At 41.1% G+C, this 11892-nt stretch overlaps 1 protein-coding gene across 2 annotated transcripts; it reads right to left on the bottom strand.

Moving 5' to 3' along the window:
- Window positions 1–6226: 6226 nt before the first annotated feature.
- Window positions 6227–11645, bottom strand: LOC307146018 (nociceptin receptor). 2 transcript variants are annotated; one of them, XM_079849739.1, is made up of 4 exons: window positions 11383–11645; window positions 11023–11230; window positions 8072–8427; window positions 6227–6969 (listed from the first exon to the last, which is right to left on the bottom strand). In XM_079849739.1, exons 2-4 carry the CDS (start codon window positions 11208–11210, stop codon window positions 6419–6421), a joined length of 1095 nt encoding a protein of 364 aa, XP_079705865.1. In that variant the 5' UTR covers window positions 11211–11230; window positions 11383–11645; the 3' UTR covers window positions 6227–6418. The 2 variants fall into 2 exon arrangements, with proteins under 2 accessions (XP_079705865.1, XP_079705866.1); XM_079849740.1 differs by lacking the exon at window positions 11023–11230.
- Window positions 11646–11892: the final 247 nt, after the last annotated feature.

The raw sequence follows: 11892 nt of genomic DNA, 5'->3' as shown, positions 1-11892 counted from the left end.
TTGAGGTGGTAGAATGATGTCTTACAGAGGTGTTTGATGTGGGTGTCAAAGGTGAATTGAGAGTCCATTTTAACACCCAAATTGGTGACAGATGTGGAAAGGGAGATGTTTTGACCAGAGAAAGTGATACTGTTGATGGTGGAAGAGTGGAGCTGATGAGCCGTTTTGAAACTGTTCAGCTGAAGGAAGTTGAGCTTCATCCATGCCTCTATCTCCTCCACCTGCCTGGTGGTAAGTGTGGATGTTGGCAAGGGAGCAGAAGAAGTGGGGGTTGTCCTGAGATAAAGCTGTGTGTCATCAGCATAACAATGGAATGATATACCATGTCTGCTAATGACTTTGCCAAGGGGGAGCATGTAAATGGAGAAGAGTGTGGGGCCCAGCACAGAGCCCTGGACACCGCAGGTGACATTGTGGGTGTGTGATTTGGCTTTGCCCAGGGCAACGTGCTCGGTTCTGCCGGTCAGGTACGAGGTAAACCAGTTGTGAATATTTTCTGAGAGTCCAATGGTGTGTTGCAGGCTGTGGAGGAGAATGTTGTGGTCTACTGTCTCAAAAGCAGCTGTTAGGTCTAGGAGGATGAGTAGAGATGGGGAACCAGTATCTGCTGCCATCAGAAGGTCGTTGGTGATCCTGACCAAGACTGTTTCTGTGCTATGGGCAGGGCGGAAACCCGACTGAAACTTTTCAAACAGGTTATTGTGTTTGAGGTGAACATAAAGTTGAGCTGCAACAATTTTTTCCAGAACCTTTGATATGAATGTAAGATTGGAAATGGGCCTGTAGTTGGAGAGAACTTCTGGATCCAGAGTGGGTTTTTTCAGTAGAGGTCTGATGACAGCAGTTTTTAACGTAGATGGGATATGGCCAACCAGGAGGGAGTGATTTATGATCTTGGTGATGAATGGAGAAATGGCAGAGATATTGCCTTGAGCAGGGCTGAAGGGAAAGGGTCCAGGGCACAGGTGGACGGCTTCATTTTTTTGATGACGTCCTCCACTTCTTCCTGTGTGGCATCAGAGAAAGAGCAGAGGGGCTGGACAATCTCAAACGGTGGGTCAGCCGTTGGGAGGGGCAGGACAGCAGTGGCGGAGAGGTGTGAGCGGATGTTATTAACTTTTTGTTTGAAAAAAGTGATGTGCATGTTGCACCTCTCCTCGGTGGTCTCAGAGTGCGAGAGTAAGGGGGGTTTGAGAAGGTGGTTTATTGTTGAAAAAAGTTGTTTGGAGTAACAGGGGCTGTTGTTGATGATAGTGGAATAAAACCTGGACCGTGTGTCCCTCAGAGCTTCTGCATATGCCCTCTTTTGTTCCCTGTATGCCTGTTTGTGAACAGTCAGTCCAGAGGCCTTGAGCGACATGCCCAGCTGCCTTAATCTTTCGCAGCTCGCAGGTGTACCAAGGTGCTGAGCGCGTGAATGAGACTGACCTGTATATTAAGGGGGCGTGGAGGTCCAGAAGACTGCTCAGGGACTGGTTGTAGAAATCCACGGAGTCAGCAACAGAAAGGAAGTCAGTAAACCCAGAGGAGAGATGTTGAAGGTCCTGGGCCAGGGCATCCACATTGATGTTTTTCAGCTTTCTGAAGTGGATCTGTCGCTTTGGTTTGGTGTGGGGGGAAGGAAAGGGCAACTCCATTGACAAGACCTTGTGATCTGAAACACCAAGATCATAAACCTGTAGGTTACTGATGGGGGCGGAATTGTTGTAAGTTGACATGTTGTTGTAAGTTGAGGGAGTCTAGCAGCTGAAGGAAATCAGCAGCGGAATGACATGAGGGAGTGTCGACATGAATATTTATATCTCCCAGGATTATGGTATTGGCAGAGGTAGTACAGAGAGTTGTGAGGAGATCAGACATTTCTGGGATGAAAGCAGAGTTGGGTTTAGGAGGCCGGTAGATATGGAGAACAGTCATTGGAGAGGGGGGGCTTACATTTAAATGTAAGACACTTGCAGGAAGATGTTGCAGGCAGCGCGATGGGGGACAGCTCCAGGTTCTGTCGGTGAATGACAGTTAGGCCACCATCGTGGCCAGTGCTGCAAGCTGCCTCCAAATAACTGTAGCCGGGGGGACAGGCTTCATTTAGGGCAGAATAAACCTCTGGCTGGTGCCAGGTTTCCGTCAGACACATGAAGTCAAGTCCTTTCTCCTTTCTCAAGTTCTTTAATGATGGGGATGTTAAATCCAGGTGTGGTTGCGAAGTTAAGTCGTCGGAGCTGCGAGCTGGAATAGCTGAATGCCATACTGACCGAGGAGTGATGCCAACCGGACAACGCTAGCAGACAACACCAGCACCAAGTACTGGAACGGTGGTGGAAGACAGAAAAGTTGTCCGTCAAGGCATGATATGATGGTTGGATCCAGAGAGCCCTTTTCCAGGTGGAACAAGGTTGACAGCTGGAAGTCGTCGGTATAAAAGGTGGGTGAAGCGTAGGATACGAAATCCAGAAAAACTAGTACACAAGGCTCGTAAAAATAGCACAAGCACAAAACATATGCAATCAAACTATATAAGCGCTATACAGTATAAGTGCAATTAAAGATCGCAGGCGGAGAAGCGGCAAACAAACAATGCCAGCGTCCTCTCCTCCGTCCTCTCTGTCCTGTTCGGAGAGTAGAAGACCACCACAGCAGATCAGGCAGAACTGGGGACCACCACAGTGGATGATCTCCAGGGCAGAGCAGGCAGAACTGGACACCACCACAATGGATCAGGTGGAACTGGAAGCCACTACGGTGGAGCAGAAGACCACCTTTTGGGGGCGACCTCCGTGGTCGTGTCAGGGCCGACAGAGAGTTCAAGGATGACCTCTGTGGTCGTGTCAGGGCAGACAGAGAGTTCAGGGGCGACCTCCATGGTCATGTCAGGGCAGACAGAGAGTTCAGGGGCAACCTCCGTGGTCGTGTCAGGGCAAACAGAGAGTTTAGGGATGACCTCTGTGGTCGTGTCAGGGCAGACAGAGAGTTCAAGGGGTACCTCTGTGGTCATGTCAGGGCAGACAGGACTTTTGGGGTTGACCTCCGTGGTCGTGTCAGGGCAGACAGAGAGTTCAGGGGTGACCTCCTTGGGCGTGTCAGGGCAGACAGGAAGTTCAGGTTCAACCTCCGGGGTCATGTCAGGGCAGACAGAGAGTTCAGGGGTGACCTCCTTGGTCATGTCAGGGCAGACAGAGAGTTCAGGGGCGACCTCCATGGTCGAGTCAGGGCAGACAGGACTTTTGGGGTTGACCTCCGTGGTAGTGTCAGGGCAGGCAGGACTTTTGGGGGCGACCTCCGTGGTTGTGTCAGGGCAGACAGGACGTTCAGGTGCAACCTCCGTGGTCGTGTCAGGGCAGACAGGACATTCAGGTCCGACCTCCGTGGTCGTGTCAGGGCAGGCAGGACTTTTGGGGGCGACCTCCGTGGTCGTGTCAGGGCAGACAGGACATTCAGGTCCGACCTCCGTGGTCGTGTCAGGGCAGACAGGACTTTTGGGGGCGACCTCCGTGGTCGTGTCAGGGCAGACAGGACATTCAGATGCAACCTCCGTGGTCGTGTCAGGGCAGACAGGACTTTTGGGGGCGACCTCCGTGGTCATGTCAGGGCAGATAGAGTATTCAGGGGCGACCTCCGTGGTCATGTCAGGGCAGACAGAGAGTTCAGGGGCGACCTCCGTGGTCGTGTCAGGGCAGACAGGAAGTTCAGGTGCAACCTCCGATGTCATGTCAGGGCAGACAGGACGTTCAGGTGCGACCTCCGTAGTCGTGTCAGGGCTGACAGATAGTTCAGGAATGACTTCCATGGTCATGTCAGAGCAAACAGAGAATTCAAAGGCGGTCTCCTTGGTCATGTCAGAGCAGACAGAGAGTTTAAAGGTGGCCTCCTTGGCCATGCCAGAGCTAACAGAGAGTTCAGGGACAGTTTCCTTGGACGTTACCAGATAGGCTAAGGGTTCATGAGCAGACACCACCACCCCGGGAGGAGCTGTAGACGAGTGTGCAGCACAAACACATAAGATTGCCATTACAGGAAGCACAGCCGATGGCAGTAGGACCTCTGGGACCGGCCACCGGACTTGGGACAACCGGACTTGGATGCGTGGAGACCACCACACAAGAAACACTGGGGTTAAATGTACAAGGGGTTATAGGCAAACAAGACACACCTGGGAATAAATCACAGAAATAATCAGCAAGAACTACAAAGGACTACAAAACATGGCACAGCATAGGAAATAACATAAAAGTCCATGGGACCAGGGGAAGCATTTTTGTGCATGCATGTGTGTGTGTGTGTGTGTGAGAGTATTTGTGTGTGTGTTAGCTGGGAAAGAAAGGGTAAGGAATACATATCAGTGGAAATCCCACCCTGCAGCTGATTCAATAAATTTCATTGGTCACTGTACTGATTGCCTACATCAAACACGGATCCCTAAACCTACCCATCACTGTAACCTTAACCAATGAAATTAGCTGCAGGTCGGGATTTCCACTGAACTGGTTTGGGGCAAAAATTAATTCTCCAGGGGAACACAGGCCAGGATCATGACAATAGTAAAGTGATTTTCAATCATCATTGACAGGCTGAGATGAAGACATGGACAAAACACATCTTTCTTAATTCAGGGTCTTCTGGCAGCCTTGTTTACAAAAATTAAATGTCCTTTATCATTTCAATGACTAGTTAGTCAGAAATTATCAATATGGTAAGTGAAAAAGAAAATGACAACCAAAAAATTATTTGTGGGTTATAATTATTCTTAATTATTATTAGATCTAATTGTTGTTTACTAATAAATAATACTTGAACAGAAATTGTATTTATATTTTTATTCAGAGATATTTGTATAATAGATAATAAATAGAACACTTTATTATTTTCATGACACATTTTAATTTATGCATTTGGCAGACTTACATTGTATTTAAGGTATTTTATCGGTTCATGCAGTCCCTGGTTATCAAACCAATGGCACAAAAAGAATAAGACAATACATTCTTCTACACATTCTAAAATGCAACATGCATTATTCAGTCACTCTCTACACAACTTATTTCCTCACTTAACCAATCTGTATAGAACAAGAAGTTAATTTATGCACTCTTTATTATTTGCGTCCCTTCAGCCAAGAATATAATTAAAATTGTTTAAAAGCTGAAGTGGGACAGGGATGAAGCATGGCATAAGGAGCATGTATCAAGCATTAGAACACCATCTGGCTGGCACTTCACACCACGCACACAAAAACAGATGTTTCTAAGATCCTTCACAACAGCGTGTTCCTTGAAAGCTGGCCAAGATCAAGAAAACATGCTCTCAATCCCCACCACAGAACAAACGGATGAAACTCAGAAATCAACAGTTTCTTTTTTTCTGGGAAAGATTCTTGTCTTCGTTAGCACCAACCTGTCATTCTGAATCACTGTCAAACCATTTAGTTGAAAATAAATACTTACAAGCTCGTCATTATATACAGAAACGTACTTATCATCAGTACTGTGATAGCTCAGTCATTAAATATCAATTTCTTTAAATAGCGTTACTGTATTCTTTTAAGTATCTAATATACTGTACACTACTATTCAAAAGTGTGAGGTCTGTTTCTGAAAGATGTATATGCTCAACAAGGCTGTATTTATTTAATTAAAAACAGTGCAGTAAAAACAGTATATTGTGTAATATTATTATTTTCTTTTTAAATATATTTTAAAATGTAATTTCTTTCCATATGATGGCAAAAGATTTTTTTTCTGAACTCTTATTATCAATGTAGAAAACAGTTTTGATGCTTAATATGTTTTTGGAATCAAAAGAATAGCATTTATATATATATATATACATATAGTCTTTAATGTCACTTTTGATCAATTTATTGCATCCTTGCTGAATAAAAGTATTAATTTCTTTAAAAAATATATTTCTGACCCCAGACCTCTGAACGGTGTATATATGTTGATATTTATGTAATTTACTCAAAAGTTAGGCTACATATGCACACGCACACATACATTTTTAGCTGTTAAAAGAATAAATCAACAAATATTTTGCATATGCAATTCCAATAAACCAGTTTCATAACAAAAGCAGTGCACTTGGAAAATAAAATACCAATTACATTGTAATTAAAATAATAATTTAAAATAAATGATTTGTATAAATAAAATATAATTAATTGGCTATTTATATAAGGGCTACAATAAACCATGTAAAGATTATACATTATAAGACTCAAAAAGCAGGGGAAAAATACCTGTTTTTTTCCATGTGAAACAATCCATACTTCCAATTCTGAATCACCACAAATCATCTGCTAAAGATAAATCACCAAAAATATCAACCAGACCAAAGCCTTAATGTTCATACAATCTTACTCAATTATAACTTTCTTTGTGAATTCCGAGGTTACCATGCAAGAATACAGCCAATTATAAAATCTCTAATCCACACACACTGGAATGGCACCTTCATCAATAACCACCTCTTTTTCTTCCTCCTCAGCACATTCTCTCTCCTGCCTCAGTGACCTCTTGCGCTGCTCGTCTAGGAGCAAACTGGAGTTGGTCGGGATACAGAACTCACGGAAGCACCGCTTGAAGTTTTCATCCAGAAAGGCATAGAGGACAGGGTTTAAGCAACTGTTAGCATAACCCAGAGCTATGCAGAAATGCATGGCTGCAATTGAGGACTGCCTGGCCCCAAGATCCACATGCTCCAAAGCCTGGATCAAAGCTAAGACCTGCACCGGCATCCAACACAACACAAAAGCAGCTACCACAGACAGTACCATATAGGTGATTCTCCTCAGATTCCGGTCTTTCTCTCTTGAGCCGGACAGGAGACGGACACTGCGCAGGCGTCGTACCATCAAGCCGTAGCAGACGCTTATGATCACCACAGGAATCATGAAAGAGAAGAGGAACACACAAATCACAAACACTGGCCCCCAGTGTTCTTTTGGTTTAGGCAGGCTCAGCATGCACTCGGCACCTGCACAGAGATAAAGTCAGGGAATTAATCAAAACGTTTCATAGTGCCTTGATTTACAATGAATCATGAGTGGACTGATGAAATGGAAAGCAACATCTTCCTTTTTTGGAAGGGAACACAAGTGAGTAGAGTGATTGAATGGATGCATATTTACCATTCAAAAGTGCACAAAGTCATTTTCTTCTGCTTAAAAAGTTCTTCTGAACAGAATTTTTGACAAATACATACTGTTCAAAAGGTTTGGGTCAGTAAGATTTTTTTCATGTTTTTGTAGTCTGTTATGCTCACCACGGCTGTGTTTATTTAATAAAAATTACAGTAAAACGTAATTATGGAGTGGATAAATTTCAACAGCATTTAAAGCATGGAATATACATAGGCTTGATTTTGGCGGACGAGATCTGCTACGCTGCTGCTGAGCAAATACTCAAATTTGTTCAGCTTAGTCAAAAATAACAAACAAAGGAAAGGCTGCTGCAAGAAGGGCAGAACCCCGTAGCAGATCTCTAAAGATGGCGCTGGGGAGGAGGAGGGATAACGGAAGCTTTCATATCGCGCAGCGTACCGACATGGGCTAGGGTACGATATATATAATTATTACGGATTTGGAAGTGCTTCTGATTGGCTCGTGCCGCGGCATTGAAAGACCCAATCAGCATTTGTTAGTTTCATGCCTGAACTTTGTATTTTTCTTACTTAACATATTTAAATGCATACTTGCTGAATAAAAGTATTAATTTAATAAAAATTACTTGTTGTACACTATAATAATTTAAGTAATTATTATTAATCAGTCATATAAGGGTATATTTTAATTGTATTTAAATGTCAATTTGGTTGATGCTAATTGAATGTCTTTTTTATTTTAATTTTGTAAAAAAATATTTGTTTGAGATCAAACATAAATTGGCAAAAACTTACTTAGTGCACCTTTAAATCATGGGAAGACTTTCATATATTATCATTTTAGGTACAACTGCCTATAAGTAAAAGTAAAACATCAACATGACAACATCAGACAAAAGTAGAATCACATTTTCATGACATGATGAACAAACATGCTCCAGAATGGCAGGTTGACACAGGATACTGAGAAAACTACCGTAAACATCCTCCTCCACCTGACCCATGATCATAACAGGCAGTCCCACAGCTGATGCCAGCACCCACACAGCCACGTTGATCAGCTTGGCCCGGAGCGGGGTGCGAACTGTCAGGGAGCGCACGGGGTGGCAGACGGCTATGTAGCGATCCACACTCATTATGGTCAAGGTGAAGACACTTGTGAACATGTTGTAATAGTCAATGGCCATCACAACCTTGCACAGAGCCAAACCAAATGGCCATACACCAAGGATGACATCCGTGCCTTGGAAAGGAAGAGTGGCCAGGACTACTGCATCAGCCAAGGCCAGGTTAAAGATGTAAATGTTGGTTGCCGTTTTCATCTTTGTGTACCTGCAGCATGTACAAATATCACTCTTAGAAGAATACAAGTAATTAAATAAGAGTAATTAAAACTGGAGTGTTTAATTTCTGAATACAAATAAATATAAATATATATATAATTTTTTTAAATACAATATACAGTATATATATATATATATATATATATATATATATATATATATATATATATATATTGTGTGTATGTGTGCATAAAACAAGATTTTTAACACATAAAAAACTTCAAATTACTAAATAAAACCTAGTTTGTGTTTATATGTATCAAAGCTTCTCCGTGATATTTTTATATAAATAAAGTCATTTTTAACTGAAACACAGTATTATATTTATCATCTCCCATTGTTTGAAATGCCCTGCTAGATGGCATGAACAAAGACAAGGACAAGCAAGAGCATAATTCAAAAAGCAAATGACCATGACTATAGATGAATCTTCAGTATTCAAACGTGTTATATAATGATGAATATTTCATGTGAACTATAAAGCAGTCATTCTTATCTTCAAATATGCAATTTAAGAGTGAGCAAATTAAATATATATTATCTCTTTCTGGATGAAGGAAAACTATCACAGGTAGACTGACACTTTTCAGTCCAAATTCAGTGAAGCTCTGAGACAGGCTTTGAAGGTAAAGAAACGGCAGGCAGTGCTTGGTAACCAGCCTAGCAACAGGTTTTAAAATAGGCCCATAGGACTATACTTTCTTTAAGCATGTTTTCCCTTAATAACATGAGGTGATGCAGCAAATCTATTTTCTGACTCGTAATTATGAGTCAGTTTTCCTTGAACATTAGATCAGCAAGGAATTCCTTCATAATTATACCTTCAACAAAATACAAGCATGAGAGAGGCGAGACAAAATTACTAGATGGCAATGTTCGTCAAACGAGCAGGCGAAGAGTGCGAGTCGGTAAATTAGGGGGACATTTAGCATTTTCGCTCTGCAGGCAAACCTGAATTAAACCTCATGTTTAATGATTGTAACACTACTTGTGTATAATGTGAACTCCTTCTGTGCTGATCGAAAAGCTGTGTCTTGGCCCCCGTCTACAGCTGTTTCACGCCAGGGAGGTTTGGACAAGAACCAAATGTTAATTTAGCATTGTAATGAACAGGCAGGCTTGTGACACCACGTTGGCAGGACAAGTGCTCTGATGGGTTAGAAAATGCTGTCGCAAATATTTCACTGTACAGTTCTGGGCAAGAACAAGACAAAAATGGGTTGCAGGTCTGATCTGGTGAAAAAAAGCAATGCAATTAATAACATAGCCATATACGGTGATTGTTTTAATCATTTTAAAAGGGTGAAAATTCTTCTCATATCTTTTTTGCGTTCAATCAAACTGTTCTGTATTTGGCTGAAAAATATTTTGGTAGAAGAAAACCAAATTAGGAAACTGCTTTTTTATAACTAATTTTATTCTGTGTTGCATGAAATCTGAGTGCAAACAAATCAAGCTGAGAACCACCCAAATTACAATAAAGCCTAAAATGAACATTCCCAGAAATTTAGCTATTGGTTTTCCTGAAAATAACCAAGTGAGAACCATACATTAACGTTAGGGTAATGGGCGCAACTATAATTGAAAATGTGAATCATAAGAAACATTTCAAATAATGTCTTGAAGTTAATAAAAAAAGACATGAAGTAATGTTGCAATAACATGAACATATGATGAAGCTTTTTTTTAACCCTATAAAGCCTATTTGATTCATGAATTTCTAAAGCTTCTAAATATGATCAAAACTTCATTGCAAAATGCCTAGTAACGGCTTTTTAGTATAATTCTATGATACATTATACATCCTTCAGGTCGTGGTCTTTGTTGTGAAATTTTAAATAACTTTTATAAAATAAATGTAAAAATAACATTTATATTGTTCAAAACAAACATTTGGCTGGACTGAAGCAGTTTGGGTTTACCTGATTATCCATACATCAGTTTATAAAGAGATCAAAGTATCAAATATGATACAATGGGTTTTTGAGGCTTTTATTTGTACATCTCACAATCATCATTGTATTGCATTGCATTATATGTTTTGCCCCTGCAATTAATGCTACAGAGCTTTGATCATAAAACATTTAAATATGATCTTACTAAGACATATTGGGAAATACAAAGTAACGACAGATATTCATATGCGTTTTATGTAAGTAGTTTGCTACACTGTTATAAAAAAAAATCTCATTGATTTACATTACAAGCAGACTTTCATCTTACTTTTTGGTCATACAAATAATAACATCTGCACCAAATTGCATATTTGTGCTCAATTTGAGCCTGTAAACAAAACTACACTGTTATTTTCTTCCTCGAGTGTGAGCTCCATTTTCTCACTATATTATAATATTTATGGGCCATAAAAGCCTTATGTATCAAATATGATGCAGAACATAAAACCAGAATCAGATCAGAATTCTTATTATAACATATGTCAGGCTTTACAGTGCTAACTTTATAAATAACCCTTCTCGCCTCAAATGCTTTAAACTGATCCTCCTCTATATTTGCCCATATCGACCTCTCACTCAAGTCTAGCTCGTACACCAAGTTAATATGCAGACCGAACACTTATTCTCACCTGATAATTACATACATGACCAGACCATTCCCCACGAGCCCCACCACGCACACTATCATGTAGACCACAACGACGGTGATCTTTGCGCTCATAGGCAGCGGTTCGTCACCATCTAGCCCACTTAAATTCCCCTGAAAACGCGAGTCGTTGAACATCTGTTGGACGTCGGACAACTCGAGCAACTCCATCGTGAAGAGAGCGCCTAAAACTGTTGAAGAGAAGATAGAACACTAACAAAAACTTGTATATGTCTCACAACAAGCAATTGGATAGACTCCAATCAGGTTTAAACGACGCCCACACCCTTCAAAATCTTTGTATCCTTTCTGAGGGAGTAATATTGTGAAGTAGGCTACTTACCTCATGAAAGTGCAAACCAAGCTTAAAGTATGAGACGCTGTCCGGTGACATTGCAGAGAGGTGGATCCATCTTAACTCAAGAAAAAATACATTCTTCCCGCTTAAGATTGCATGCTCAGCGAGACGAATCTCCTCACCGTACAGTGCGTCGTTCACTTCTCGCACATTAAGCCGTTACAGCAATCAAACATTGCGCGTGCGCGCGCTCGCGTGACGCTTGTGAATACAAGTTTAGCTCCAGGGTTGGTTGCTACACTTTTCATTCCTTGTTGAGTATTTCTAGTGGAACAAACATTGAGATAACCTAGCTAGGTACAAAAGAAATCTCAAGTCCCTGGGTTTAAAAGTGCAAATTATCACAAAATATTTGATTTATTATGATAGGCTACATAATTGATGTTCACAATATTTTTTGTAAAAGAAAAAAAAAATCAGTTTTAATTATGTACACACATTCTTTAAGAACTGTTTAAACTAAAAATACAAAAAAAAGTGATTTAAATAACCAGT

This window comes from Squalius cephalus (assembly GCF_949319135.1).
Source record: "Squalius cephalus genome assembly, chromosome: 18".
In the NCBI taxonomy this organism is placed as follows: Eukaryota; Metazoa; Chordata; class Actinopteri; order Cypriniformes; family Leuciscidae; genus Squalius; species Squalius cephalus.
This window is presented reverse-complemented; position numbering and strand designations above follow the sequence as displayed.

Bases quoted from the DNA above. Each gene is read 5' to 3' on its own strand.
- LOC307146018 (XM_079849739.1), bottom strand. From the start codon at position 11,210: ATGGAGTTGCTCGAGTTGTCCGACGTCCAACAGATGTTCAACGACTCG. The intron at 8,428-11,022 runs GTGAGAATAAGT...TACATGCTGCAG, and splicing joins GTCATGTATGTAATTATCAG to GTACACAAAGATGAAAACGG. The intron at 6,970-8,071 runs GTAGTTTTCTCA...ATCTCTGTGCAG, and splicing joins GGTGGAGGAGGATGTTTACG to GTGCCGAGTGCATGCTGAGC.